This window comes from Python bivittatus, unplaced genomic scaffold, assembly GCF_059951505.1.
Source record: "Python bivittatus isolate LINGU-HERP-01145 unplaced genomic scaffold, Pbiv_v1 ctg000330_np1212, whole genome shotgun sequence".
In the NCBI taxonomy this organism is placed as follows: domain Eukaryota; kingdom Metazoa; phylum Chordata; class Lepidosauria; order Squamata; family Pythonidae; genus Python; species Python bivittatus.
In genome coordinates, this window is record NW_028277058.1 from 18,618,460 (window position 1) to 18,645,950 (window position 27,491).

A 27,491-nucleotide genomic window follows, 5' to 3' on the forward strand; every position below is an offset into this window, starting at 1 on the left:
TCCCCACTGGCTCCTACAATTAAATACAAAGTTCTTGATGTGCATCTACCTACTGATTTCATAAATAGCTAAACATAAAATATTAGTATTTTCTAGCAATGGCTTAAAAACTCTACTGCAATAATTATGTAGGTTTCTAACATGACTGTTTAGTTTTATACACCTAGAGAAGTTTTGTGCTGGATTTCTTCACATGAATTTACACAGAAATGTATGGAGATAATTTCATGTGATCTAAGTAAATATGTACAAATGTCTGAAGAAACATCATTGATTGTTTTAGCTTGAAGAAAGGACAGCTGCATTCATTGAAAATTAATGTGCCAGTTCCCCAATATTCAGGCCAAAACAAGAAAAAAAAGTTTATCCATTGGTTTATATATTTCAGAGTACTTAATTATATAGTAACATTAATCACAGTTTACCAGTTTACCAAAAAAAAAAAAATTGTAAAATGTTGTTTCACTCGCTTCTGCTGATGAATCATAATGGAGTGCTACAAAGGCATTTCAAATATAAGTTAAGTGTCAGGATAACAAATACACAAATTGTGTGTAAGGGAAGGGTGGGAGAGAGAACTGGTAGGATGGATATCACGAAGCCAGAGTGCTTATCACAGTAGCCTCTAGTTCAGTGTTTCTCAACCTTGGCAACTTGAAGATGTGTGGACTTCAACTCCCAGAATTCCCCAGCCAGCATTCTAGCTGGGGAATTCTGGGAGATGAAGTCCACACATCTTCAAGCTGCCAAGGTTGAGAAACACTGAACTAGTTATTTTCTTCATTTCAGAGACTCAACAATACAACAAGGTGAGGCAAGCCCAGATAAGCAAAGGAATGAGCAAACTAGCAAACTGTCTGCTTGCCTTGGCCATACCTATCTATTTATTTTGAATTTAAATATGAGCAGCTTGCAAATCAGCTACTCAATTGAATGGGGAAGCGAATATTCTCTTGTTCAATAACGTTTTCTTGGAGTGGCTTCCAGTGATGGAAGCTAAAGAGTACATATATTGCTTGAGGGCAACAACAGTTTTACCTTCATCACCTGAGCATCTGACCTTCTATCATCAATCCTTGCAATGGAAGTTGCATCCAGATACAACAAAAAGGAGAGTTCTACTTCTTCCTTCCTCAATCCCAAGGAGAACACACATTAAAAAAAGAGTGTAGGAAACACCACCAAATAGATATACAGGTAGTCCTTGTTTAGTAACTGCCTCATTTAGCAACTGTTCACAGTTATGACAGTGATAAAAAAGTCACTTTGCAACCAATCCTCGCATTTACAACCTTTGCAGGTCTGTAAAACAAAGGTAAGTTGAACTAAGATCATAAGCACAGTCGCAGTTTCACTTAGCAACTGCTTTACTTAACAACCAAGTTGCTGGTCCCAACTGTGGTTGCTAAATGAGGACTACCTGTAGAAAATAGAATTAAGTCATTCCAGTACAACAATCCTTTCTCTTCCATGAATATTTACCCTTCCAAGCAATTTTAGGATGTTCATACCCTGTTTATACATTTATCCAGTAAATTTTTTTTAAAAAGTTTGAGGATAAAAATTCATTCATATGCTTATATTTTTCCAGTTTTCATTTCAATAAAATAAATTGACAATTTAGGCAGCTCCGATATCTTTTTATGCATCAATATTTGCTATGATATAGTACTAAGCCATACTCAGATATATTAGGCTTCATCTGGACTCACGGATTGTCCCTGCTCTGCCAGCCCACTTCCCAATCACCATCTGAACTGCTCTAACACTGCAGTTACTGAAAGTCTTTTCATACAGTTATAGAAGGTCCAGTTACTTCATAACAGTCCAGTATGCTAGGCTGAGAAGAAGTAATGTGTCAAGGAAGTGTCCACAGAAAATTCTTATAAAAGAAATGGCTGATTATGGAGACTAGAGAAAGACTAAATTTTATGTATTGATCTAGAACACAAATATTTGGCTGAAGACCTGCAGCTATTAAAACAGCTGTAAATTCTATACTGTAACAATTGTTTTAGAGATTGGCAGCCAGCGCACTTCATATGCATTATGCTTAATGCATTGCATTTACGTTGTAATGTACTGCTGAAACATTAGCAGAACTAATAAAAAATGCTGCAGCACAACAGTAATGAAACTTTGTGCAAACACTGCTAAAATCAGTTCCTTACTTCCTTTGCACAATTTCCAAAAGACTGAAAATCAGTGGTTTGTCTTTGAGATCAAATATCTAAAAAGAATGCATTGGTAATTATTGTGTGCTACCCTTCCCCCATTAAAACATTTGACAAGGTTTTTGGATAAGGCTACCTTTTAGAAAAAATTAAACACATCCATAGACAAACACACAATGGATTAGATTCAGATACGTATAAATTAGTTACTTTTATGACAACAGTTTAGCTAGCCTAATTTGAGAATATAAGGAAGGCCATAACCATTTTATTAAGAGTCAAATATCACTCAAATGTTGTCAAGTGTGCCAGACTACACATATAACTTTTTGCTACTGAGAAAAAAAAATGCTGTTTTCCTTTTCTGCAAACATAGTTCCTGAAATAGAATTAAACTCTCACGTTGGCTGGCCATGCTGAAGGACCCCTAAGTCTGGTAACTAAAACACCTGCTGCAGATGAAATGAATAGATATTCAGGCACTCATTTAAACAGAGCCTTGCATGTAAATCATAATGAAGTTGTTCTTTCTTCTGCATACAACAGAAATTCTATTAACGTTCTTAAAATGAATCAGTAATGGCTCTATATAGGATTATTCTAACATGGTTTAGGACATATTACAGGAAGTAGAAGATTTTTTAGAAAGAAACGAGGGTTGCTATACAACTATCTCTAATGGAATTATTATAAAGAGTTTAATGGCATCTTAAATGTTAGCAGATTAATTACGGCACACATTTTTAAGGGCTACTTTAAGGCTACTACTTCATCATTCACACAGATTGCTATCCTGAGAAGTATACACATACCCATCGAGAGAGAAAATGATAAACAGTAAAGTCACAGGAATATGAAGTACAGATGCAGAGATAATTTCTTAAAATAATGCCAGCTCATAACTACTGGGTGTTCTTACATTGTTGAGTCGATGATACACTTACTGAGTAAGAAGCCTTGGTCTAATCTTTGAGATAGGCCATTCCGCCCTCTAGAACATCATTCTCCCAGATTGGACTTCCCCCAACCTTGCTGCCTTTCCATAAGGCCTTGAAGACCTGGTTTTGTTACCAAGCCTGGGCCCTGGGTGTGTGGCTAAGCCAGTAAAACCGTTATGTTAATTTGGGTGGGTGATTTTCTTATCTCGGCTGCAATATATGGTATTTATTATTTTTTGTGATGTTTTCATCTTGTTTTTATTTATTGTTAGCCAACCAGAGTCATGTATTTGAAATGTGTGGCAGGTAGGCTGGCAGGCAGGTAGGCAGGACAATAATAAATTCTATCTCAAGTGTTTCTTAATGAAATAAGTCTTTGTATTTCTTTGTGCAAAGGTACAGTAGTTGCAACTTACATTTTGGGTAGATGTTTCCATATTGGTTTGGCTATTGCCCTAAAATGAAAGAAATACATATCCAGTGGAGGATACAGTAGCAGAAAGAATCACCCTCTGGGCCAATGCACTGCACCATCCTAATGCAAATGCTAGCTTCAAAAAAAGGATTTTTCTCAAGATTGCAGCAAGGTAAGAGTTACATTCCCCTTTTGTACTTGCTCCAGTACTATTATTTATCACTCCACCATCCAACTGTTATTGTTTGTATTTAAAATATTTTGATCCTGGGCAACTGAAAGAATAAAGGAAGACTACCAGAGCGAATGTTACGAATTTTAAGTACAATTGTACACCACTTAATTCTTTATCTTATTTGTGGGCAATATGATTTCAATGAATTATTCCATTTGATAAGAAACAGCAGAGTTTAGTCATTATTCACACATAGTTTGTTTGCTAATACTATAAGTGGCTTACAAGTAACTTGTACTGGTAGCCTAGATACTGTTTTGCATCTTCTATAACGCTTTGGACATTATGGTGGTAATGACAGGAAAATGGTGTCCACCAAATCAAATGACAGAGAACTTTATAAAGTGACTTTCTTTGGGTGCAGGAAGCAAAACCTTTTGAAAGTGGGGATGAGGAGATTGTCCTGGGCTCCACACATGGATGTGGTCACATTCTAAGGGTACTTTAGTACGTATGACTTGACCAAATGAATCAATGTTTTATTTTCAAGGCAGGAAAATCAGTCACCTAAAATATAATGGTAAGTTATTTCAGTATTTCAAATTGATCCATTCACTCTTGATTACTGGCCTATTTGCTTCAATAAACAAAGACAAAAACTTGTGATGAAGCAAGAAGCGAGGCACAGCATTCAAATAAACAGACCTCTCAGAGTCTTAGAGGAGAGGGGGAAAAAAATCTCAGAGATTGTCCCAGAAACTTCAACTCAGCTAGCACACTGGCAGAAGGAACCAAATGGATGTCAGAACTGAAATAAATTTAGCAGTAGGAAGTGGCAAAGGACATAGCTGAAGAACCAGACATCTCATTCTGAATTACTTTTTAATTTCTGTAAAAAATGGAATCCATGAAAGAGCACAGGAATACATGTTCAATTTTAGCTGAACACACACAAATGTAAATATAAGGAACTTTACTTACAACTTTCCAACCAAATGAAAAATTTAGCTTACCTGCTATCACCTGCATTTGCCACATAGACCTTCCCTAATAAATACACCACAACAAGAGCTGTACATCCACCAGATATATTGTAGACAGTTCTTTCTCGCTCTATCTGCAAATCCTGAGGGGAAAAAAAAAGTCCCATCATAATTTAGAAAGTAATTTCAATATTGTACAATACCGTCTGAGAAACTTGGATTGAAAAGTAGGCCATGCTAGTTTTTTTCTTCTGTCTCTAGTACATCAGGACAATAAAAATTAACAACTGCTTAACACTTGAGAAAAAGTAACTGGCTGAGGAAAGTAGCAAGAAAGCAAAGTACTGTCAAAGAGTAATTATGTTAAACCAGAGTTTCTCAACCAGGGTTCCGTGGAACCTTAGGATTCCACGAGAGGTCACTAGGGATTCCCTGGGAAATCATGATTTATTTTAAAAAATTATTTCAAATTTGGGTAATGCGGTCTTGCAGTGATGAGCAGAGGCCAAACAAAAATCTAGTTACAACTCTTTCTGAGCTCTCTGGTAGTGCACTGTAGGACTGTATTTTGTTGAATCAATTTTTGACACAAGATAGGGGAGACCGTTGATAACAGGTGAACACTATATTGCAGGAAGGGAGGAATATATTACAGGAAGGGAGGAATATATTGAAGGAAGGGAGGAATATATTGAAGGAAGGGAAGGGAGAAGTGCATTTTTCAAGAAATTAATGGACCCATCCAACTTAGTCTGTGACATTAGTCTCCCCCTCCTGCATCTTTTTTTCTGTGGTTTTCCTGTAGTTATTTTATCTTGTTAAATAAATTTCATACACATTTGTTCAGTCATGTCTGAGGGTCCAATATGGCAATTTTTGAAGAGGAGGTGTGAGAGAGAAGAGGAGGATTCTAGAACAGACAATACCAATAAGTTTAATGATGATAATGATAATGAAGAATTTACAGTGGGGCAAAAAGGTATTTAGTCAGCCACCAATTGTGCAAGTTCTCCCACTTAAAAAGATGAGAGAGGCCTGTAATTTTCATCATAGGTATACCTCAACTATGAGAGACAAAATGGGGGAAAAATCCAGAAAATCACATTGTCTGATTTTTAAAGAATTTATTTGCAAATCATGGTGGAAAATAAGTATTTGGTCAATATCAAAAGTTCTTCTCAATACTTTGTTATATATCCTTTGTTGGCAATGACAGAGGTCAAACATTTTCTGTAAGTCTTCACAAGGTTTTCACACACTGTTGCTGGTATTTTGGCCCATTCCTCCATGCAGATCTCCTCTAGAGCAGTGATGTTTTGGGGCTGTCGCTGGGCAACACGGACTTTCAACTCCCTCCAAAGGTTTTCCATGGGGTTGAGATCTGGAGACTGGCTAGGCCACTCCAGGACCTTGAAATGCTTCTTACGAAGCCACTCCTTCGTTGTCCGGGTGGTGAGTTTGGGATCATTGTCATGCTGAAAGACCCAGCCACGTTTCATCTTCAATGCCCTTGCTGATGGAAGGGGGTGTTCACTCAAAATCTCACGATACATGGCCCCATTCATTCACTCTTTCCTTTACACGGATCAGTCGTCCTGGTCCCTTTGCAGAAAAACAGCCCCAAAGCATGATGTTTCCACCCCCATGCTTCACAGTAGGTATGGTGTTCTTTGGATGCAACTCAGCATTCTCTCTCCTCCAAACACGACAAGTTGAGTTTAGACTAAAACGTTCTACTTTGGTTTCATCTGACCATATGACATTCTCCCAATCCTCTTCTGGATCATCCAAATGCTCTCTAGCAAACTTCAGATGGGCCCAGACATGTACTGGCTTAAGCAGGGGGACACGTCTGGCACTGCAGGATTTGAGTCCCTGGCAGCGTAGTGTGTTACTGATGGTAGCCTTTGTTACTTTGGTCCCAGCTCTCTGCAGGTCATTCACTAGGTCCCCCCGTGTGGTTCTGGGATTTTTGCTCACCATTCTTGTGATCATTTTGACCCCACGGGGTGAGATCTTGCGTGGAGCCCCAGATCGAGGGAGATTATCAGTGGTCTTATATGACTTCCATTTTCTAATTATTGCTCCCACAGTTGATTTCTTCACACCAAGCTGCTTGCCTATTGCAGATTCAGTCTTCCCAGCCTGGTGCAGGTCTACAATTTTGTTTCTGGTGTCCTTCGACAGCTCTTTGGTCTTGGCCATAGTGGAGTTCAGAGTGTGACTGTTTGAGGTTGTGGACAGGTGTCTTTTATACTGATAACAAGGTCAAACAGGCGCCATTACTACAGGTAACGAGTGGAGGACAGAGGAGCCTCTTAAAGAAGTAGTTACAGGTCTGTTAGAGCCAGACATCTTGCTTGTTTGTAGGTGACCAAATACTTATTTTCCACCATAATTTGCAAATAAATTCTTTAAAAATCAGACAATGTGATTTTCTGGATTTTTTTTCCCATTTTGTCTCTCATAGTTGAGGTATACCTATGATGAAAATTACAGGCCTCTCTCATCTTTTTAAGTGGGAGAACTTGCACAATTGGTGGCTGACTAAATACTTTTTTGCCCCACTGTAAATCTTCTCAGGCATTTCCCTGCACTGGTACATCAGTGGACTCAAAAAAAGTTCATCTTTACAACGAAAGCTATCTATCAATGGGTTTTATATGGACTGGTGATCCATTGTCCTATTCCACTGTGCTTCATCTGTGGCAAACAACTTACAAATGCAGAAATGGCTCCAGCAAATTAAAAAGACATTTAACTATAAATCACAGCCATATGACAACTAAAAGTTCTGATTATTTTAAACAGCTATTGGAATCAAAGTACAGACAGAATAAAGCTTTTGTTAATAAAATGACAGTCAATAAAAAAGCCCAAGAAGCAAGTTATTTAGTAGCAGAACTCATTACACAGCAAAGGAAAAGTCATCCTTTGGGTGAGAAAGTAATCATGCCAGCATGTAAAATAGTAGGGGGAGAAATGCAAGGACCAGATGAAGTACAGGAAATTGAAAAGGTTCCTTTGTCAAACAGTACAATAAATCAGTGTATTGATGACATGTCACATGATGTTGAAGAAGTTTTGTGTGATAAAATGAAGAAAAGCAGCTTTTCTATCCAAGTTGAAGAGTCAACAGATTTCACCAATAAATGTCATGTTATATGGCATTTGTAAGATTTGTAAATGACTGTGAAATTCAAGAAAACCTTTTCTGCTGCAAAGAACTACATGAAACATGCAAAGGTCAAGATGTATTTAAAGTTTTGTCTTCATATCTGGAAACAAAAAGCTTGTCTTGGAGGAACTGTGTTGGCATCTGTACTGATGGTGCTCCATCAATGGTTGGCTCCATGAGAGGTTTCGTTTCTCTTGTAAGAAAAGAAAATCCTGATGTTGTCACAACACACCACTTTATTCACAGAGAAGTGTTGGTTTCAAAAACTCTTGGAGATGAAATGAAAAAAATTCTGGATATGCTACAAAAATGATTAACTTTATTAAACAAAGACCAGTTCACTTAAGAATGTTTTAAAAACTGTGAAAACCTGGACAAAGAGCACATAAGTCTCCTGTTACATGCAGAAATACAGTGGCTCAGCAGAGGAAGAGTTCTCAACAGGGTGTTTGAGCTGAAGGCAAAATTGCAAGAGTGTTTTTGAGAAAATAGTATTCCACATTTTGCTGAGTGCTTTGAAGATAGAGAATGGTTGCAGAAACTAGCATACTTAGCGGACATCTTTCATCATATGAACCAGTTGAACAAGTCTCTGCAAGGACCAAGGAAAATGTTTTGACTTCAAGTGACAAGATTCTTGGATTTAAAAGAAAACTCAATGTTTGGAAAAATCATGTTGCAAAAGGAAATACTGAAATGTTTCCATTGCTGCTTGGACTTGAGAGCGAGGAAGGATACCAAAAAATCTAATTGAAAACCACCTGGAAGTACTGCAGAACAAAACTGATCAGTACTTTCCCTCCCTTTCAACACAAATGTATGACTGGGTGAGGGTTCCTTTCTCTGCATCTTTTGCTCAGCCTGAGACCTTCACTTTGAAGGAAGAAGAAGAACTTTGCAAACTGCAATCTAATCATACACTCAAGATGACATTCACTGATCCATGGACAAGTTCTGGATTTCTGTGAAAGAAGAGTATCCTGCCATTCATAGGAAGGTACTGAACATTTTGCTGAAGTTTTCAACTTCTTACATGTATGAGCAAGCTTTTTCTTATTTAACAAGCATCAAAGGCAAAGACAGAAATCATCTTATTTCAGTTGAAGATGAAATCCATGTGTGCTTATCTCTCCTACAGATACCCTCCTTTTGTACAAAAACATACTTCTATAAAATGCCTGTAAAAAAGTACATATCCAGCCTTTTTGTATTCTTACATCAGAAAGACAAGAATAGTGTTTCAACAGGTCCTAGCAGTACTCTCAAAGCTGATTAAAACCGGTTATGGATTGCAGTGATAGTAGCATCTATCAAAAATAAGATCCGGCACTATTCAGCACAGATGGCTTATTACCATTTAATCAGTTAAAGCTCTGTGGCAGCAAATGCTAGGTTACCAAATGAGGCCACCTCCTGCCTCCTGTGTGAATTACACTGTGAACTTTTCTGCATGGGATGAAGCCAAGCTATCTAGGACCACAAGTTTCAAAGGCCTGACACAGTATTATTATACGTGCAAATATATAATATGTAAAATGTCTATTGAATCTTCCTTATTCATGCTGATAAATCTACTCTGAATTTCATACTACCCATAAAAATAAACAATCTAACATTATTTAAGATAAAAGTCAAAATGTCCAGTTCAATCACTGGGTATGCTTATTTGTCTGAACAGCAAACCTTCACATATAGATCTCGACAACCAACTTTATTCTAATAAATAACTTCATGCTAACTGGGTGCAGAATTTTATGTCTGCCTAAATTCACTAGATTTTTTAAAATCATACATAAATCCTGCTGGTTCCATTCCTATATAATGATTAACAGTTAACATTATATAGCGTGCATATGATGTTATGATGAGTCAAGTTGCCTGAGACCTCAAATTCAGAAATCTATTCTGATCAATACCTGTTGGCACTTCAAAGCAGTAAGTGTATGGTCAGACTATTCAGGCAACCTGGTGACTTCCAGGTGTTTTGGACTTCAACTTTCATTAAGTGCCAGCCAGGATGATCAGAACTGCACTCCAAAATATCTGCAAGACATCCATTTGTGCAGACTCTCAATAGTGTTCAGATTTTTGCCTATGATTCCAGTTGAGCAAAACACAGATGCTCAAATTCTACAAGAGTGAACCTGTTCCACCTGTTAGTCTGTTAATCAGGCCAGGTCAAGAGTCTATAGTTTGGATCTAAAAGCTTTGAACCTTCCAAAATGGCAAAGAACTGATACTGGGGGCTATAGCAGCACATGGGAGAAATGAAGGTAACTGAGGAGGACCATCTTCCATTAGTGGAAATGCTTTTCCATTCAAATATGCTGTTCTAGGACCAAAATAAAGAATATATGATTTAATAATTATTCAAAAATGCCACCTTTGGATTCAGATCCAAATCTGCAGATTTCCAATCATCTGTGCTAAAAACCTGACACACAGACAGAAAATCCACCAAATAATGACATCCAATATTACCAAATTCCACTCTGCAAAATTCTGTATTATGTGAAAAGTGTCATATAAGCTGCCAAGTTGTTCTCTATTATCAATTTATTCTTGTTTACTGGGAGCACAACAACAACAAAAAACTGGATAGATTTTGTCATACAGTTCAGTATTATTCTAGAACTATGAAGCAGTCTTAAATAAACTTCAATCTTATTTATAATATAACTGGCTGAAGTTATTTTAATTTATATTCTCTTTATATTCTGCAGCAGTATGGGGGGAATGATTTAACCTACACAGATGTTGATCCTTCTAATTATAACACGATTTCATGTCCTAATTATTGAAAGTCATGCAAAGATTAAGAGACAGGGAGACAAAACAGGAAGAGTTGTACAAAGTCTATAAAGAGCTGGCCTCAATTTTCTCTGTTACACATATATCTCACTCCATACATAACTTCACTGGAACTGTGCTCAAAATTCTACTATGAATTTTTCTCCCAACTTTGAAGGGCTGGAGGGGAGCAAAAGAGCAACAGATCTATCAAATCTAGGGAAATGAGAATACCTTTAACTTTAAAAAACAGTGGAGCTTTTTCCTTGAAATGCTTAACCACTGCATGGCCAGTCCACAGAGACTTCAGTCCCTACTGAGTGTATCTAATGAATGAAGATAATGTTGATAAAGGGTGGTGATGGTAATGGAAGAGAATAGAGAGGTGTAAAACTTTTGAATGAAACTTTTTCAATCTGAAACACCCCATTTTGAGCACAAAATGACTGCCTGAAGTACAGAATGGCTGTTTTGAGTATTCTGCACTTCAAACAGTTCTTCAACTCAGAAAAAATTCCAAAATATTCAAAAAGGCCTGTTACACACTCTGAATAACGGTTCTGGGTTTAGGACAGGGTGTTTCAAAACTGTGCCATCTGAAACATTTCATACCCTACTAGAATGAAGTCTTTGGGAGAGGTAGAGTTAACTGACTCTGTACATCAGGTCCCATTTGAAATTGTATTTTACACCATCTTAATAGAGAAGTATAAGGCAAAACTACTTTAAAGTTTCTATTAAACAATTATGAGATAATTACAATTACTTCAAACCAAGGTAATGAAGAAACAGTGGTTTTCACTGACACACATATAATATAGACAAATGGCTAATATCAAGAATGGAAAACAGTCTACAGAAAGGACAAAGTAAAACAATAGCAAAGCTGATTTACATGTTGCAATTTTAGGGGGGCAGTATTTTTATTTATATAGTTATTTAGTAACTGTATTTTTACCTTTCCTCCAGGAGCTCAAGGTGAGGTTTACAACATTTTTTCCCCACAGCAACAATTGTGTGAGGAAAAAGCCAATAACTTTAAACAAGTGTATCATTAACTTCCTTTATACACCTACTTTCATACGTCTTGCCTTTCATTAGAGAGAAAAGGGCAAATTGTAAATCCAATGTTACATACCTTAGGAAGATGTATAAACTATTTATGTGTTTTGCTAATCATTTGTTTTATAACTGTAGAGTCAAATATATTTTTATATACTCAACGTTTGAAAATGTATTTAGATCAGCATGTCAGCTCCCACTACCCAAGTGTATTTACCATCACACGTAAGAGTTATTCTGAAGACACCCAAACCAGCAAACGATACTTACCATTTCCCTGAATGCGGTCTCAATAGCCCCCATCACAAGGCATTCCTGTGAGATCTTCTTTTCTGTAAAGAAGCGAGTAGGTGGAGTGCCAGGTGAACCTGGAGTTCCAACGCTTCCCCTCAATGAGGCTGCCCGGGTTAGAGTTCTGCTGTTGGCATTCATGCTTTCTGGCTCTTCCCCCAGGCAGGTGGGAGGTGGGAGAGCAGAGTTTTTCAGGATGTCCACTATCTCCTGCAACTGCTCTGCAATATGATGCTGCAGCAACTTTGAGGCTACCACAGCGGCCCCAGATCCAGCATGGCCATCAAATAATGACCAATAATGGAAAGAAATGCTGTCCGATTCCTGTTTAAGAAAAGAAGTATTTTTTTAAGAAATACATTTCATTGTTCATATTCACCCATTAATAGAATAAAGGCAGATACATCCATTTCTCAAAATCATTAAGATGGCTTTGAGGGAGGAAAATATATGGGCTGGATCCAGAGTTGGTTGGAGCAGACCCACTTAAATCAAGGGGATACTTAGTCATGCCTAAATTAAATTCTGCTACATTTAGTCTAAGCATAACTTAAATTTTGATCCATCTCTATAATCTAATTCCTTTTCTCTGCTTGTACAAGATCATTTTGTGAACATGCTCTGAAAAACATTCAAAGTTAGTTATTCTTCTCCACAAGGGCAGTTCATTTTACACAAGTGTGAATATGTGAACATTTGATTCGGAAATTTAATTTTAAGACGATTGATCAAATCTTAAACTATCAAATCAGCTCAACTCATCTGTTCAAACTGAATCAGCAACTGTATTTGGCTCAGATCCAATTCATATAGGTTTGTCAGGAATATATTCTCCTTAAAAACTCCTTATGTTGTTCGGGAACTTTCACTATTAAGCCTGAATACCCCACCTAGAATGTCTCACTTGTACTGACTCACATGTTTATACAGCACACAGGAAGATTCAAATCACCCTTACCACACAGATAAGCGCATGGGGGTGGAGGAACTCTGGGATAACTTCAGTAGCATGCAATTGTGTATATCTTTTAGCATAATAATAATGACACTATTCAATTTCATAGTTCCAGACTCGTGCTGCGGACTAAAAAATGAAATGCTCTAACTTCTAGAATAACAGTGCCCTCTAGCAGTAAATGTTTCACGGCAGTATTTCCCACATTTTTGGAAAGAAGATAAACTTGTTAAGAAAGCACTAAAGTTTAATTGAGTGTGTGTGTGTGCATGTGTGTGTGTTCATGTACAAAAATATTTACAGGTAAACGAATTATCTCGATGGATCACTGAGAAGACAAAGAGACTTACTGAATTCTCTTTCAGTTGCAACCCTTCCCCGTTGGGCAATGATGATCTCCGCTTAGTAGAGGAATTTCTGTTTGGTGTTGAATTAGTTGCCCCCATTTTCTTCTTCACTGAAAGCACTTCACAGCTTGCTTGGTCCTCGTTGTGCGTACTTTTCCCTGCATTGATCACCCTATGAAGAAAAAAGGAACCATCAAAAGAGTACAGTGGAACCTCGAGTTACGAATTTAATCCGTTCCGTGACTCTGGTTGCAACTCGAATTGGTCGCAACATGAGGCAAATTTTCCCATAAGGTTCAACGTAATTACCGTTAATCCATTCCGGTGTCTGCGGACCACACGTCAGGGGCGGAAAAACGGCCGCAGACCACGCGGCAGGGCGGAAAAATGGCCGCGGACCACGTGTCAGGGGCGGAAAATGGCCGCGGACCACGCGGCAGGGCGGAAAAACGGCCGCGGACCATGTGGAACGGGCGGAAAAATGGCCGCGGACCACATGGAACGGGCGGAAAATGGCCGCGGACCACGTGGCACGGGCGGAAAAATGGCCGTGGACCACGTGGAACGGGTGGGAAATGGCCGTGGACCACGTGGAACGGGCGGAAAATGGCCGCAAATCCAGTTCGTAAGTTGAGGAGAGTTCGCAAGTCGAGGTAAATTTTTGGGGCCAGAGCTGGTTGTATCTCGAAAAATTCGTAAGTAGGGGCGTTCATAACTAGAGGTACCACTGTATTTTCAAAAAACCTAATTTGTTTCTGTGTGTTTAAATCCTTGGGTTTAAATGTTCCATTAAACAAAACTCTGCACTTTACAAAATTTACAACACATAAAAGAAATGACATTTTAGGAATTACACTTATTCCTGGGTGAGGGAACTCAGACTTGAGAGAGACCTGCTTAGCTGCAGTTTGACATTCATAAGCAACTCTTTTTAAAAACAGAAATTTCCTCCACCTCTTGAGAAACAGGATCCGCAAGAATACTTCAGTGTGAATCTGCCAAACATTAATAAGCCATTCATAAATTCTAAAGAATGGAATGAACAATATCCAAAACTTTGAATAACTTAAGGCACTATTTCACAACTGCTAGTCCCAGGTATGGGCACTAAAATAAAAATTAAAATGCCAGAATCTCTTAAAATTGCCAAACTTTACACAATATTAGGATTCCTGCCCAAAATCTTGTAAGATTTCAGCTGAGAATTCCAAATTCTAGTGAGGTTTGATAATCTGATTTTGGCCATTTGGTATTTTTAACTGTATTATCATCATTGCTGGTCGTACAGCCAGCCAGATGTTTAGACTGGATTTGTCATTTTTATCCACCTATTGAGTTCTTCCCAAGGACCTGGGATAGGCAGATGTTATTGTTCGATGGTGTCAAAGGTATGATATAGCTGTTCCAAGTAAAGTTGCCTTTTGCAATTGATCAATGGTGATTTTGTCAATACCGATGGCCTTCAAGTGGTACTCCAAATGTTTTCGGATTGCACCCAAGGCTCCTATAACTATTGGTACTATCTTTGCTTTCTTTTTCCAGTCATTCTATTTCTGTTTGCGGGTCTTTGTATTTTGTGATTTTCTCCAGTTCTTTCTCTTCTGTTCTGCTGTCTCCAGATATTGCAATGTCCACTACCCAGCCTTTTTTTCTTTTTATCAACAATTATTAAGTCTGGGGTATTATGGGGCAGGCACTTGTCTGTTTGAATTCTAAAATCCCAGAGCTTCTTCATTTTCTATTACTTCGCCTGTTTTGTGGTCCCATCAGTTCTTACTTCCAATGGTACTTCTTGCAGATATTCCAGTGCACCACTGTTGCTACCTTGTCATGCGATTGTTTGCAGTCAGTCTGTGTGTTCTTCTTGCAGCAGCTACCTAGGTGTCCACTGTTTCTTCAACTTCTTTGCAGAGATGACATTTGCATGATGATGATGATGATGATGATGATGATGATGATGATGATGATGATGATTGGTCACACAGTCAGCCAGATGTTTAGACTGGATGTGGCATTTCTATCCACCTATCCAGTCCTTCCCAAGGACCTGGGATAGGCAGACGTTGTTGTTTGATGGTTTTAAAGGAATTGTCGCAGGAAGATATTATTATTATTATTACATTATATTACATTACATTAATATTTTTAATTCTATGGATGCAATCTGGGTGTCTTGTGTGTCATGGTATCTGCATGGACCATGTTGTCCAACCTTATCTTATACAGTGGTAGTAGTAGTCCACATAATGGTCTAGGTTGGGTTTAAAATCACAGTGGTAGCTGAATTACTTCTTATAAGGAACAAAGGGAAGCTCAAGGCTCTAATGCACCCCGTTATCTGTCTCATCTCATTTTCAAAGACTGTTTTAACTTCAAATAGGAAGCTAGCAGGGAGGCAAGCAAAGCTCCTGCCTCTCTCGTCATATTTTTGCACTATGCCTCTGAACTGTGTTGTCTCATTAGGAGGGTGGAGATCATCACGGAGGACTAGTTAAATAGCTATTTTATGCCTTACTATTTTCAATGTAGCAGTCATTTTGTAAACAGGCCACTGTCCTATTTTGTGAACATGCCCATCATATGTTCTCAAAATTCTGAATGTGCTCCCTACTCCAAAAAATTACAGTTTCAAATGAGGTTGTGATTCAGGTGTTTTTGTTCAGCAAAACCTGAGACACCAAGCTGGAGATTGCACAAACCTTCTTAATGAACTTTCTTATTTTAAGATGTGCATCCAGGTGTTTCCTTGTTTCTTTGTTCGTCAGTCATAACAATTCATAAATATTCTATTATTAGAAGACAAACTTGTGATATTGTCCCCTGCCACCCTCTCTAGGTCTTTATGACCCTCTCTACAAGCCCAAGGAATATTCTGAATCCTATCTTTGTATTTTGTAATGGCACCATCCATGGCCCTTTTTCAGATTATAATTAGATGCCACACTGTGTTGTCTATATATTTGTATTAATTTTTCACTATCTTTGCTACATTACTTAATATGGACTAAGCTTTTGGCAACATTTTTTTTAAACCATGTGTGTCAGCTGTATAATAATTGGTATGAGCTTATCTGTTTGTACCCTTTTACTCATTGTCCATTGCTCATTGTTCATAAGCAACTCAAATAGATAAAAAATATTCACAGAGCTTGTTCTTTAATGTCAGCACATTTAACCTACCTTGCCTCACACAATGGCACCACAGAATACAATGGCCAAAGCCTAACAAGCGACTTCAGCCATTTTCTGAGATTACTGATGTGTGATACTTTGGTTGTCTTTTTAAAATCAATACATTTACTGCATAACTTCATAGGGATGGTTCCCAATAACACCAACCATTTCTTCTTTGTCACTTTTAATATACCAAACTATATTTTGTCAAACAGCTAAATATGCTATTCCTCAATATCTAGCAACAGTTATGCCTGTCATAACTAAAATGTGTGGTTATCAGGCCAGTTTTTGCAATCTGTGCATCAAAGACGGCCTAAAATTCAAAGTACAGAGATTATTTTTGGAAATAAAACTCATCTATTTTGAAAGGATTGGCGTGCTGAAGTTCCCACTTTCAGGTATTCTGATTAAAGGAATTTGCCAGCTACACTGAAGCACCTTCAGATCAAAAGTGTGCAACATGCTAGGTATGAAGCTGAACACACCTCTATCCTTTCACTACAGCCCATCAAAGACTAATCAGACAGGTTTTGTCTACCCCTGGTGACCAAAACAAGAAAGCGTCATAACTAGCAGGCTCCATGCTCTCTTTGACAGGTAAAATATTAATAAGATCACTTGCAAGATTTAGTGTTTACCAAAATAAATGTATCTTTAAGCAGTAAGAGAAAATCATTAAGGAAACATCAAACAAATTCTTAAGTAAATGCAAACAATATGGAATTTCATAGCCTAGGTGGAAAACTTTTGATCCAAAAGCCAAATTGAACAGAAAGAAGGGATATAAATAAAATAAAATAAAGAAAATGATAAAGAAATGTGTCCCCCATACACATATATTTTCTGTGGTTTGATGCAAGTAGTTCATTAGAGGAACCATTTTTTTAATAACATTTTCTTTGACAATATTCATTCCAACTATTCTATTATTGGATTAACGTTTCTGAAACTGATCCCTGAATATATAGCCCCACCTTAACATCTCTGGTTAGATACAAACTCCATCAAACTCAGTGGGACATATTTCCAGATAGAGTTGCCGCCTAACTATCTACAATACCGTTCACCTAACTTGACAAAACTGGAGACTTGTGTCTCCCAAAGTTCAAGGCAAAGAAGATAAATAGTTTATATTAAAGTATTTCAAGCTTTTCAAAGTCTCTTTCATATTTAACATGCATGGAAAGCTAAATTCCAAACTTTTCCAAGGATGGTACTAATCCCATTCGATAAGGCTGTCAGCTTAAATTAATACATAGCTGACCATGTGACCAGAACAATTCACATACACCCATAAACATCAGTTCATTCTTTCCCTCAAAATACTTTCCCGCAAAACTTACAACACAAAAATAACTTTAACCAGCTTTTTCCTGGGAAGTTATTGCAGCAAAACCAGCTTCATGAAACACTTCATCTGGATCTAAGGTTCACAAACGCTTATGCTTTAAAATTTGTTAGTGTAAAAGGGTGCTCCCAGACTCTTTATGATTTATTTTTTAAGTTTGTGGGGAAAAAACTAGATTTTTTAAAACAATTTAATTTTATTAATTTTAAATCATATAGGTAATATTTGGTAATGTTTGTTATCCAAAAATATACAAAGATGAGGATGGCAGCAATTTTTCTAAGAAATATTCCACCTAATAATTTTAATTAAATAAATATATTAAATTCAACCTATAATCCTCCTGGTCACTGAAATCTTTTGGGAGACCCTAATCCCAGTCATACCAACAACTTCACTGCATAGTTGTATCTCCATATACGGCCCAGATTTCAAAATGCATTGCTGAAGAAACAAATATTTGGATTTTGGCATTTAGCACAATCACAAAATGCCCTTGGACTTATAACATGAAAACTTCTTCCAATTAGATTCTAATGACTGTTTATCTGAATTATTTGATGCTATTGGGTGTTTCTTTTAATGTTTGTACTGCATTAATTCTATCTTCCAGAAACAGTAGTTTTCAAAAAGTATCCTTCCCTGTCACAACCAATCCATTTAATAACGCCTGAATTGTGGACAAGCATCAAATCTCCTAACAAAATTCTACATACCTGTACGTATTTTTAATTTTTTATTGGGATCCAAAAGCAACAACTGCTGATTACATATTTGCACGAGATAATGTTACACTTTGACACAAAAATGTACACCTAACATCTACATCTCCCTCCCCCCCAAAAAAGTAAAGGCAACTCAGTTTTGACTAGACTCTAGCATGAGAATTTAGTTCTTACATTACAGTTCTGATCAAGACTGGATCTCAATCAAGACTGATCAAGATAATTTAATCTTATATCTCTGTGGTAGTTCCAACTTGAAATCCAATCTTGAAAGCTAATCTTTCACACACATTTATTTTTATTTAGTTAATATATTTCTATGGCCACCCACCTAACAAAGGCACTCTGGGTGGTGAACAGATAAAAAAAGAACAAAATCACAATCCATAAGCAGCAGCAAATCATGGCTCTTAGGGTCTCACGCCTGCACCTGCACCCACATCAGAGCTCCATTAGCAACCTGGCCCCAGTACCTTGGGGAATAGCCAGGTCTTCACCATGTTCCAGAAGATCAGCAGGATTGGAGGTATCTGCATCTCGGGGCGGGGGGGAGGCTGTTCCACAAGATACAAACCATGTCAGAGAAGACACATTTCCAAGGACCAACCAAGAAACATTGGTTCACCAATGTGACCTGGAACACACCCACTCTGCCTAATTTGGTGAGACAGGTAGAAACCATTGGTAAGAGGCAGGCCCATAAGTAACCTGGCCTCATGCCATGGAGAGCTTTAAAGGTGACAATCAGCACCTTGAATTGCACCTGGAAGCCTATGAGGAACCAGTGCCGCTCATAAAGCAGTGATGTTACATGGGCATACTATGGAGCACCTAATATTACCCATGGCGCTGCTGCATTCTGGAGCAGTAGAAGCTTCCAAATCCTCTTTGGGGCAGTCCCATATACAGCGCAGATAGTATTTTAACACAAATTAAATCACAGAGAAGAGGAAGTCAGCAGAGAAAGTGCTAGAAAGGTGGAAGTGTTCTGAATATGATTTGATAGAGAGAACTGAATGGATCATTGTGAGAAGAGGAACAGTTAACTTGAGCCAGAAAAGAAGCTGGTACCTGACCTAGCCAGTAAGATAGCCTTAACAAGATCCAAAGTACTCTTCAGAAAATTGGGATAATTTTGCTCACAAAAATTGCCATCTTTGCTGTAATCATACATACACCAGAATCAACCCAACAGTATTTTGCTGATCTTGCAGAGAATTTGAATTCATTTTTCAAGGCTGCAGTCACACATGCCACACAATTGCTATGGTTTTGCTGAGTATACACACACCAATTAAATCAGCCCCAGAACTGTTCCCTGTTGGAGAATTAGGATGATGCTCATTGTGTTAAAGTCATTGTAGTCCCACAAAACATCTTTTTCTTCCACCACAAATTTCTGTGCATGCCTTATGTAAAAGCACCAGGTAAACTACACCTACTAATACAAATTAGTTTTTCCTATGCTTAAGCATCAATTCATGCAGACTATGCAACAGCTGTCACAGTTTAGCCACTAATTTTCCAAAAGTTCTAGCACAATGTGAATATAGAAAAGGATTTAGAACTAATTTGCTCTGAAGGCAAGTATTAGCTTCCAATTAGCATTTTCAAGCCACAACATATCCCCTCGATTTTTATACTTCATGCATTCTACCTTGTTTATATTTTTCAAAGATTAATTTAAAGAGGAATTTTAAAAAATGAACTCTATTAACAAGGAACCATACATCTATAAATACTATGCATTATATATGGAAATATTTTCTTCCAATCCTGTACATGCACTGGAACATCTACAAGGCATTCTATACAATAAATTTCTAGCTACAATGACATAACATGCATGTACCAATGGCAAGGATTCCATATCAATTAAAACGTTAATACTGGCACACATGGCATTCATTTTGTGTTGTCTGTTCTGTATTGTGATGCCTCATTTGGCATTAGAGGAATCCATCCATCCTGTAACACAAGCAGGGCATTTGGGTATGACACTTTCAATGGGTCTATCTAACCTAGGGAAAAAAACAACAACTCCTGAAGCCAGTCTTGGATATATCAACATACTATGCCACTCTTCGGACTGCTGTCCCAGATCAGCAACACTTTTAAGTACTTCAACCAAATGTTCATTTTTATATCAATCCATGGGATCAGACCTTAAAAAACTAAAATGCAATATTCCAGCTTATATTTTCTTTCAAGCGTAATTCAGGATAACTGGATAAACAGTACTTATCTGTATAAATATTTGATTCTTCTATTTTTATACCTTACTATAAGGTTGAAAGATCCAGATCAGGTCCTATTCAGATTGGAACGTAAATGACATTCTTTTTCGCTCTTCACTTTGTTCATTTTGTAATCCTTATCCCATGCTTAACTTAAAAGAAAGAACCTCTAACTGATATCATTGTAGGGTTATCATGGGTATCAAAGCAGCACAGGAATTGCTTTGAACAGATGGGTCTTAGACCATTCAATAGCCAATAACTGCTGCATCTCCTTTCCACATCACACATATTCATGGCTTCAAGAGGGGAGTAATCATTTAAACCGTGTAGACAGTAAACAATGGACATGCTCTGGTAAAGTAAGAATCAGTCCTTTAATTTGCATTGCTCTTATTTACTATTTACTGTTTCACTTAGTCAAATGGCAACATACACCATTACTAATCAAACTATCACAATGTAGTGTATTCTTCTAACTATTTCCTGATATTCAATTAAGAGTACTACCAGTGTTCCTAACTATTGTATCTACAATGAGGTCTTGTTCAGAATATAACAGCATTACATACAGTATTTCTTTTTCCAGGAAAGTTAGAAGCTCTACAATTTTGTTTTGCTCAACATTCACAAAAATGTATGTTGCAAATATAGTAGCAACTATCACAGGAATTAGTTATGCTGTGCCATTTCAAATGTTCTTTCGATTTTTTTTCTTCTTAAAGGCAAAGGTAACTATGTTTTAGAAAGTGATAAATCTGATTTTGGTTGGTGTGGACAGGTGTCTTTCAGTTTGTTAAAGATATGTGACTTCATAAAGCAAGAAGTACTTCTTGAAAACAATTTATTTTAAGTAACTTGCTTTACTGATTAAGGCATGGGTAATTTGATGCCCCCGATAGTTTAAACCACAGCTTCCAAAATGTCTTGCTACTGACAGTGACCAATACCTACCCCAATACACATAACATTCACAATCATCCTATGTGCATGATAAAAAAAACCTAATGAAGCACAATTCTTGTGCACATGAAAACATACTAAATCCTATACAGTATTAAAAACAAAAGATTGCAAAACATCTTGCATACAAATCATGGTATTTATTACAAATGAGGAAACTGTATCTGTGTACTGTCCTGTCCTGTCCTGTATGTTTGTTTAGGTGCAGCATAAGATGCATTAGGGCACACTTCTTGAACAAAAGATGTATAATGTATAAAGATGCCCTTTTCCCATATTTATGCATTCCAATAGGTACCTAAACTCAAATTTCTACACTGCATCAAATTATTTTCTGTAACTTTTGAATTGACTATATTCATTTACATTTTAAATGCAATGTTAAACCAAAAAACTCCATATTTTCTGACAGTAACTCAAAACTGACAAATGGCATTTCCAATAATATTAATAACTAGCAATATTAAGAGATTTCAGTATCTTAAAATAAGAAACGTTCAACTGATTAGTTTCATATTTTTAGCTTAAAAATAATTACGCTCAGAATTATTCTCTGAACTCATTAAGCATCATAATAATGATTACAAGATGATCTTGGCATATTTCCCCCCCAAAAATTGAGTAAACATTATTTCCACCCACCTAAACAAATGGTGTAATCTTTTGGATATTTTCTTTGAACTTAAAGCTGGTTAATTTGAATAAGATTTATTTCCTTTCAGACTGAAATGAATATTTCCACTGAGAAACCAGATGCTTGATTAGTTTGTGTACAACTGGAGATTAAAATGTTAAAGCTACTGCAAAATCTTTGGTTTACACATGAGGGATACAAAATGGATAGCCTGCCAGAACTCCCTTTTCAGGCCTCAGAAAATAGCTTTTTTTAACATTTTGGAGGTAGATTTTAAGAGCAAAATTGGTGTCTCAAGCTTCTATACCTATAACATCTCCCCAATTGGGCCAACTTTGGGCCCTCGGTCCACTCACTTGGGAGCACAACCTGTAATATAGGCTCATATTGAGGTGGCAGAAGATGTACATTCCTGTTTTACATACTATTTTGTTTCATTCACTCCTAGTTAGTTAATACAGTAATTTAAATAATATCCCCATGTACTAATAATAGGAATTTCTAGATAATTTCTACAAACTGAAGCAGAATCCAGATATAATAGACTATCTACTTTGAGACACAGCGAATATGTATTCATAGTGCTGTAGAGCACTATGGTTTAAAGGGCTTCAAAAGACCTAGTTCTAAAACTCTTATCTGAAAGCCTATCAAGGGGGAAGGGGCTTGTTTTTACATGCCCCCCCAAATGGTAAAACATGGGGCCACTCAAGGAAACTCCAAAATACACCAAGCAACCTTGTTCCTCATACAATATTACTCAATACAGCTTTGCAAATTATTCCAGAACAGATGTTACACAAAGCCTGTTGGTATGAGCATTAAAGTAGCAGCATCCTTCTGAAGGCTCACATGGCTGCTTCAAAAGCTGCTCTGCTTGTGCACAGATGTGCACGCACAGAAGCACTTCTGCCAATACCCTCCGTGAAATGAAACGACTGTGCGTGTACATACATGTGCAGAGAGCCATACTTCTCAGGAAAACCGAAGGTGTCCTGGTTTTGTCTGCAGCATTCTGGGATCAGGCTCTGTGAGTAGGGAGCTAGAAATTCAAGATGCATCAGAATTAGTGAAATCTGGAAATCAGAAAGCTCTGTTCTGATTTGTACAGCAATTTAGTCCCTTTTTGTTCCTTTTTAGGTCTCAGTATTTTGATCCTTTACTATTCTGTCATCACGTTATAGATGTGATGGAATGGAATTATGAAGGCCAGATTCAGGGAGGGAAACATGCTCTTTCGTCTCCTGAGGGGCAAGGAAGAGATAAGAGGATGAGGCTGGCACCTCCCTGAGGAATTCACTCTGTTTTGACTGGCTGACTTTGGGAACTGAGTTTGAGTCTGGAAAGATTGATGTCAGGCCTAGCCCAAGGAACTCCAGGAGACCATGCAGATTCAGTTCAGCTATGTTTATTATCTACAACCTCTAGCAAGAATCTTCCCAGACTGAAATTCAGTTCCCAAAGTCAGCCAGTCAAAACAGAGTGAATTCCTCAGGGAGGTGCCAGCCTCATCCTCTTATCTCTTCCTCGCCCCTCAGGAGATGAAAGAGCATGTTTCCCTCCCTGAGTCTGGCCTTCATAATTCTACTCCATCACAATAGATCACTCTAGGGATAAGGGTATATGCACGTGTGTAGATATATATGAATGAGATTTATGGTACATGCACACTTGTAGCTTATTTCACGTATGATTATTGTGAAATACATTCTGTTGTTCAATCGGCAGAATATTAATCAGGCAGTGCAACTGTATGCATGTCTATAGAGAATCAAAGCCCATTAATTTCAGAGGGACTTAAGATAAGCTGCTATCAGTCCAAACAAGCACATATTTAGTCTGAAAAAACCATGAAAACTGACAATGCACTTTTCTATACAGAATAATATATATAGTATTGCAATGATCAGTAAAGTGCCCAAATGATAATTTGACATAATTCATATGCGTAAACAGGAATGACTGTGCTCAGATTGTGCAGCTTTATTTTTTAAAGGCTATGTCAAATCCACGTATAAAGTTCACCTTTTTCTATTGAGTTATGCAGTGGGATTTAGTTTAAGAAAAGAAATCTGAAGTTCAGCTCTAAGTATATGTGCTACTTTCTGTAGTCAATTTACATAAACCCATATAATTTGTTAATTCTTGCTACTTTCCATTAAATGCTTTGAAATTCTGTTCCCATCTCCTTAGTGAATTGCCAGCAGCATAATTCTGCTTTATGACAAAAGATCTGGCACTGGTAGTTATGCAAGAATAAATGAGATGAGCAACAATGAAACCATGAAAACTAAATAAGCTATGAAAGAGCATTCTTAAAAGGAACAAAAGGGCTAAGCTTGATCACCTGGTATACTTCATTAATGTATTATAAGTAACGATGCATAATTTCTTATCCTGGGCAAATTTCTAAATCGGTCCATGTTCATTGTCTTAATTTTTTTAGAAGTGTGTCAGTACACTGCATGTACCGCCAAGTGAGTGGGATGAGCACAACAGTATGTTGGCTTGCAAGACATTTTCTACATTAGAGATCCAATTCTGCATAGAATAGTGAAAGCAAGTTTAGAATAACATTGGTCTTCAGTTGTACTTGTGGCATACTGACCAAACTGTGCCAAAGTTGATCTATACTGCGTGTGGTACAGGCTGGTAACCTCTGATGACAACCACAGTATATAGAAGATTGTGACTGAAATATAAGAGGAGTAAATGGTATAGTATTAATCAACAAATGAAATGAAATGAACAAAAGCAGATACATGTCCGTGAAGCTATGAGAAAAGGAAGGATATGATAAGTAGTCTAGCTTTCTGTAGTGGAACTGATGAATACATACAGAAAAGTGAAGGTATAGGTTTAATTAGAAATGAAGTGGTTAAAATATGTGTCAGAAGGTATGAATTGGTGTAATCTAGGATATTGTGGTGTATATGAAAGTAGGAATCAATAATTAGTGATCACTGTATATTACACACCAGTGAATTGTGATAATGGAAGCACTAGATGTGAATTTTGGTAAAAATTATGCAACATGGATTGAAAGCAATCAAGGGAAAATAGTTATTCTGTGGCCTCAGTGGCATCCTGCTTTAAAGCAATTTGATCTATATTATTATTATTATTATTATTATTATTATTATTATTACTATTACTATTACTATTACTATTACTATTACTATTACTATTATTATTACTACTTATTAAATTTCTCCCCCACCCACCTCCCCCCAATGGGGGAACTCTGGGCGACTCACACAAAACATTAAAACCATAAATATATATAAATACATAAAACATCAATTTAAAAACATTACTAAAAAAGGAAAAGGAGAGTCCAAGAAGATGAAGAATCTGGGGCTGAAGACAGCAGGCCTCTATGGGGCTAGCCATCCCCATGCTTGAAGTATTCCCTCCCCACCCCAGGCCAAATGGCAAAACCAGGTCTTCAAAGCCCTACGGAAGGCCAGGAGTGAGGGGGCCAATCGCACCTCCAGGGGCAGAATGTTCCAAAGAGCGGGGGCCACCGCAGAGAAGGCCTGCCTTCTGGACCCCACTAATCGGAGTTCTTTTCCTGAGGGGGTCCAAAACATGCCCTCTCTGTGTGATCAGGTGGGACGGGTTGAAGTCATGGGGGAGAGGCGGTCCCTTAGGTAACCTAATCCCATGCCATGTAGGGCTTTAAAGGTGATAACCAACACCTTGAATTGGATCTGGAAGCAAACTGGTACCCAATGCAGCTCGCGGAGCAGTGGCGTTACATGGGCCCTCCTTGGGGCTCCAAAAATAGCCCGCGCAGCTGCATTCTAGACCAGCTGTAGCTTCCAGATAGTCTTCAAGGGTAGCCCCATGTAGAGCACATTGCAGTAGTCTATCTGGGAGATAACAAGGGCATGAGTGTCAGGTTCAGCCCAAAGAACTCCCCGAGACAGTGGAGATACAGTTCTGCTGCGTTTATTAGCTTCCACTTCAAGACAGAAATCTCTCCAGACTGAATCTAACTTCTCAAGCCAGCAAACCAAAACACCATGAATTCCTTAGGGTGGTGCCAGTCTCATCTTTTTAAACTTCCCATGCTCCTGTTGAGGGCTAAGGGAATGCTTATCTCCTCGAGCGTGGCCTTCATCTGACCATTCCTTCACAATGAGTGACTGTTCAAATGGCATCCCGATCCAGGAAAGGGCGTAACTGATGCACAACCCAAAGTTATGCAAAGGCCCTCCTTGCCACAGCTGCCATCTGCTCTTCAAGCAGGAGCCATGAGTCTAGGAGGACCCCCAGATTACTCACTGGGTCTGTCTGGGGCAGTGCTACCCCATCCAGCACCAAAGATGACAAATTCCCAGATACAGAGGAGCCATTAACCCACAGCCACTCCGTCTTACCAGGGTTCAGCTGAAGCCTGTTGTTCCCCATCCAGACCCTTACAGCCTCCAGGCACCGCAAAAGGGCGGTCACGGCATCACTTACTTCATCTGGGATGGAGATATATAACTGCGTATCATCAGCATACTGATGATACCTCATCCCATGATGGTGGATGATCTCACCCAGTGGTTTCATGTAGATGTTGAAAAGGAGCGGAGAGACAACCGAACCCTGCGGCACCCCACAAAGGGGGGGGCCAAGGATGAGACCTCTCACTCCCTATCACCACCGAATGGGATTGGCCCTGAAGAAAGAAGGTGAACCAGCACAATACTGTGCCGCCCACCCCCAATTCCCTGAGTCGTCCCAACAGGATACCGTGGTCAACGGCACCGAAAGCCGCTGAGAGATCAAGGAGAGCAAGGATGGTCACACTTCCACCATCCTGCTCCCACCAGAGATCATCCATAAGTGTGACCAATGCTGTTTCCATTCCATAACAGGGCCTGAAACCTGACTGGAAGGGATTCAGATAATCCGTTTCCTCCAGAACCCTTTGGAGGTGTGATGCCGCCACTTTCTCAACCACCTTCCCCAAAAAGGGGAGGTGGGAGACTGGATGAAAATTATCCAGTACAGTAGGATCCAGGTAGGGTTTCTTGAGGAGGGGTGCACCAATGCCTCCTTAAAGGCAGCTGGAAACACTCCCTCATGCAAGGATGTAGTAACCA

General features: G+C 38.2%; 1 protein-coding gene across 1 annotated transcript in view; it reads right to left on the reverse strand.

The window, feature by feature from the left end:
• Nucleotides 1–27,491, reverse strand: part of PPM1H (protein phosphatase, Mg2+/Mn2+ dependent 1H) — an 81,983-nt gene that overhangs the window by 34,386 nt on the left and 20,106 nt on the right. Inside the window, exons 2-4 of the mRNA XM_088141776.1 lie at nt 13,312–13,480; nt 11,986–12,330; nt 4,716–4,828 (exon numbers count right to left, since the gene is read on the reverse strand). Of these exons, the coding sequence (XP_087997902.1) occupies nt 4,716–4,828; nt 11,986–12,330; nt 13,312–13,480 (627 nt within the window). The remainder of the gene's footprint in view (nt 1–4,715; nt 4,829–11,985; nt 12,331–13,311; nt 13,481–27,491) is intronic.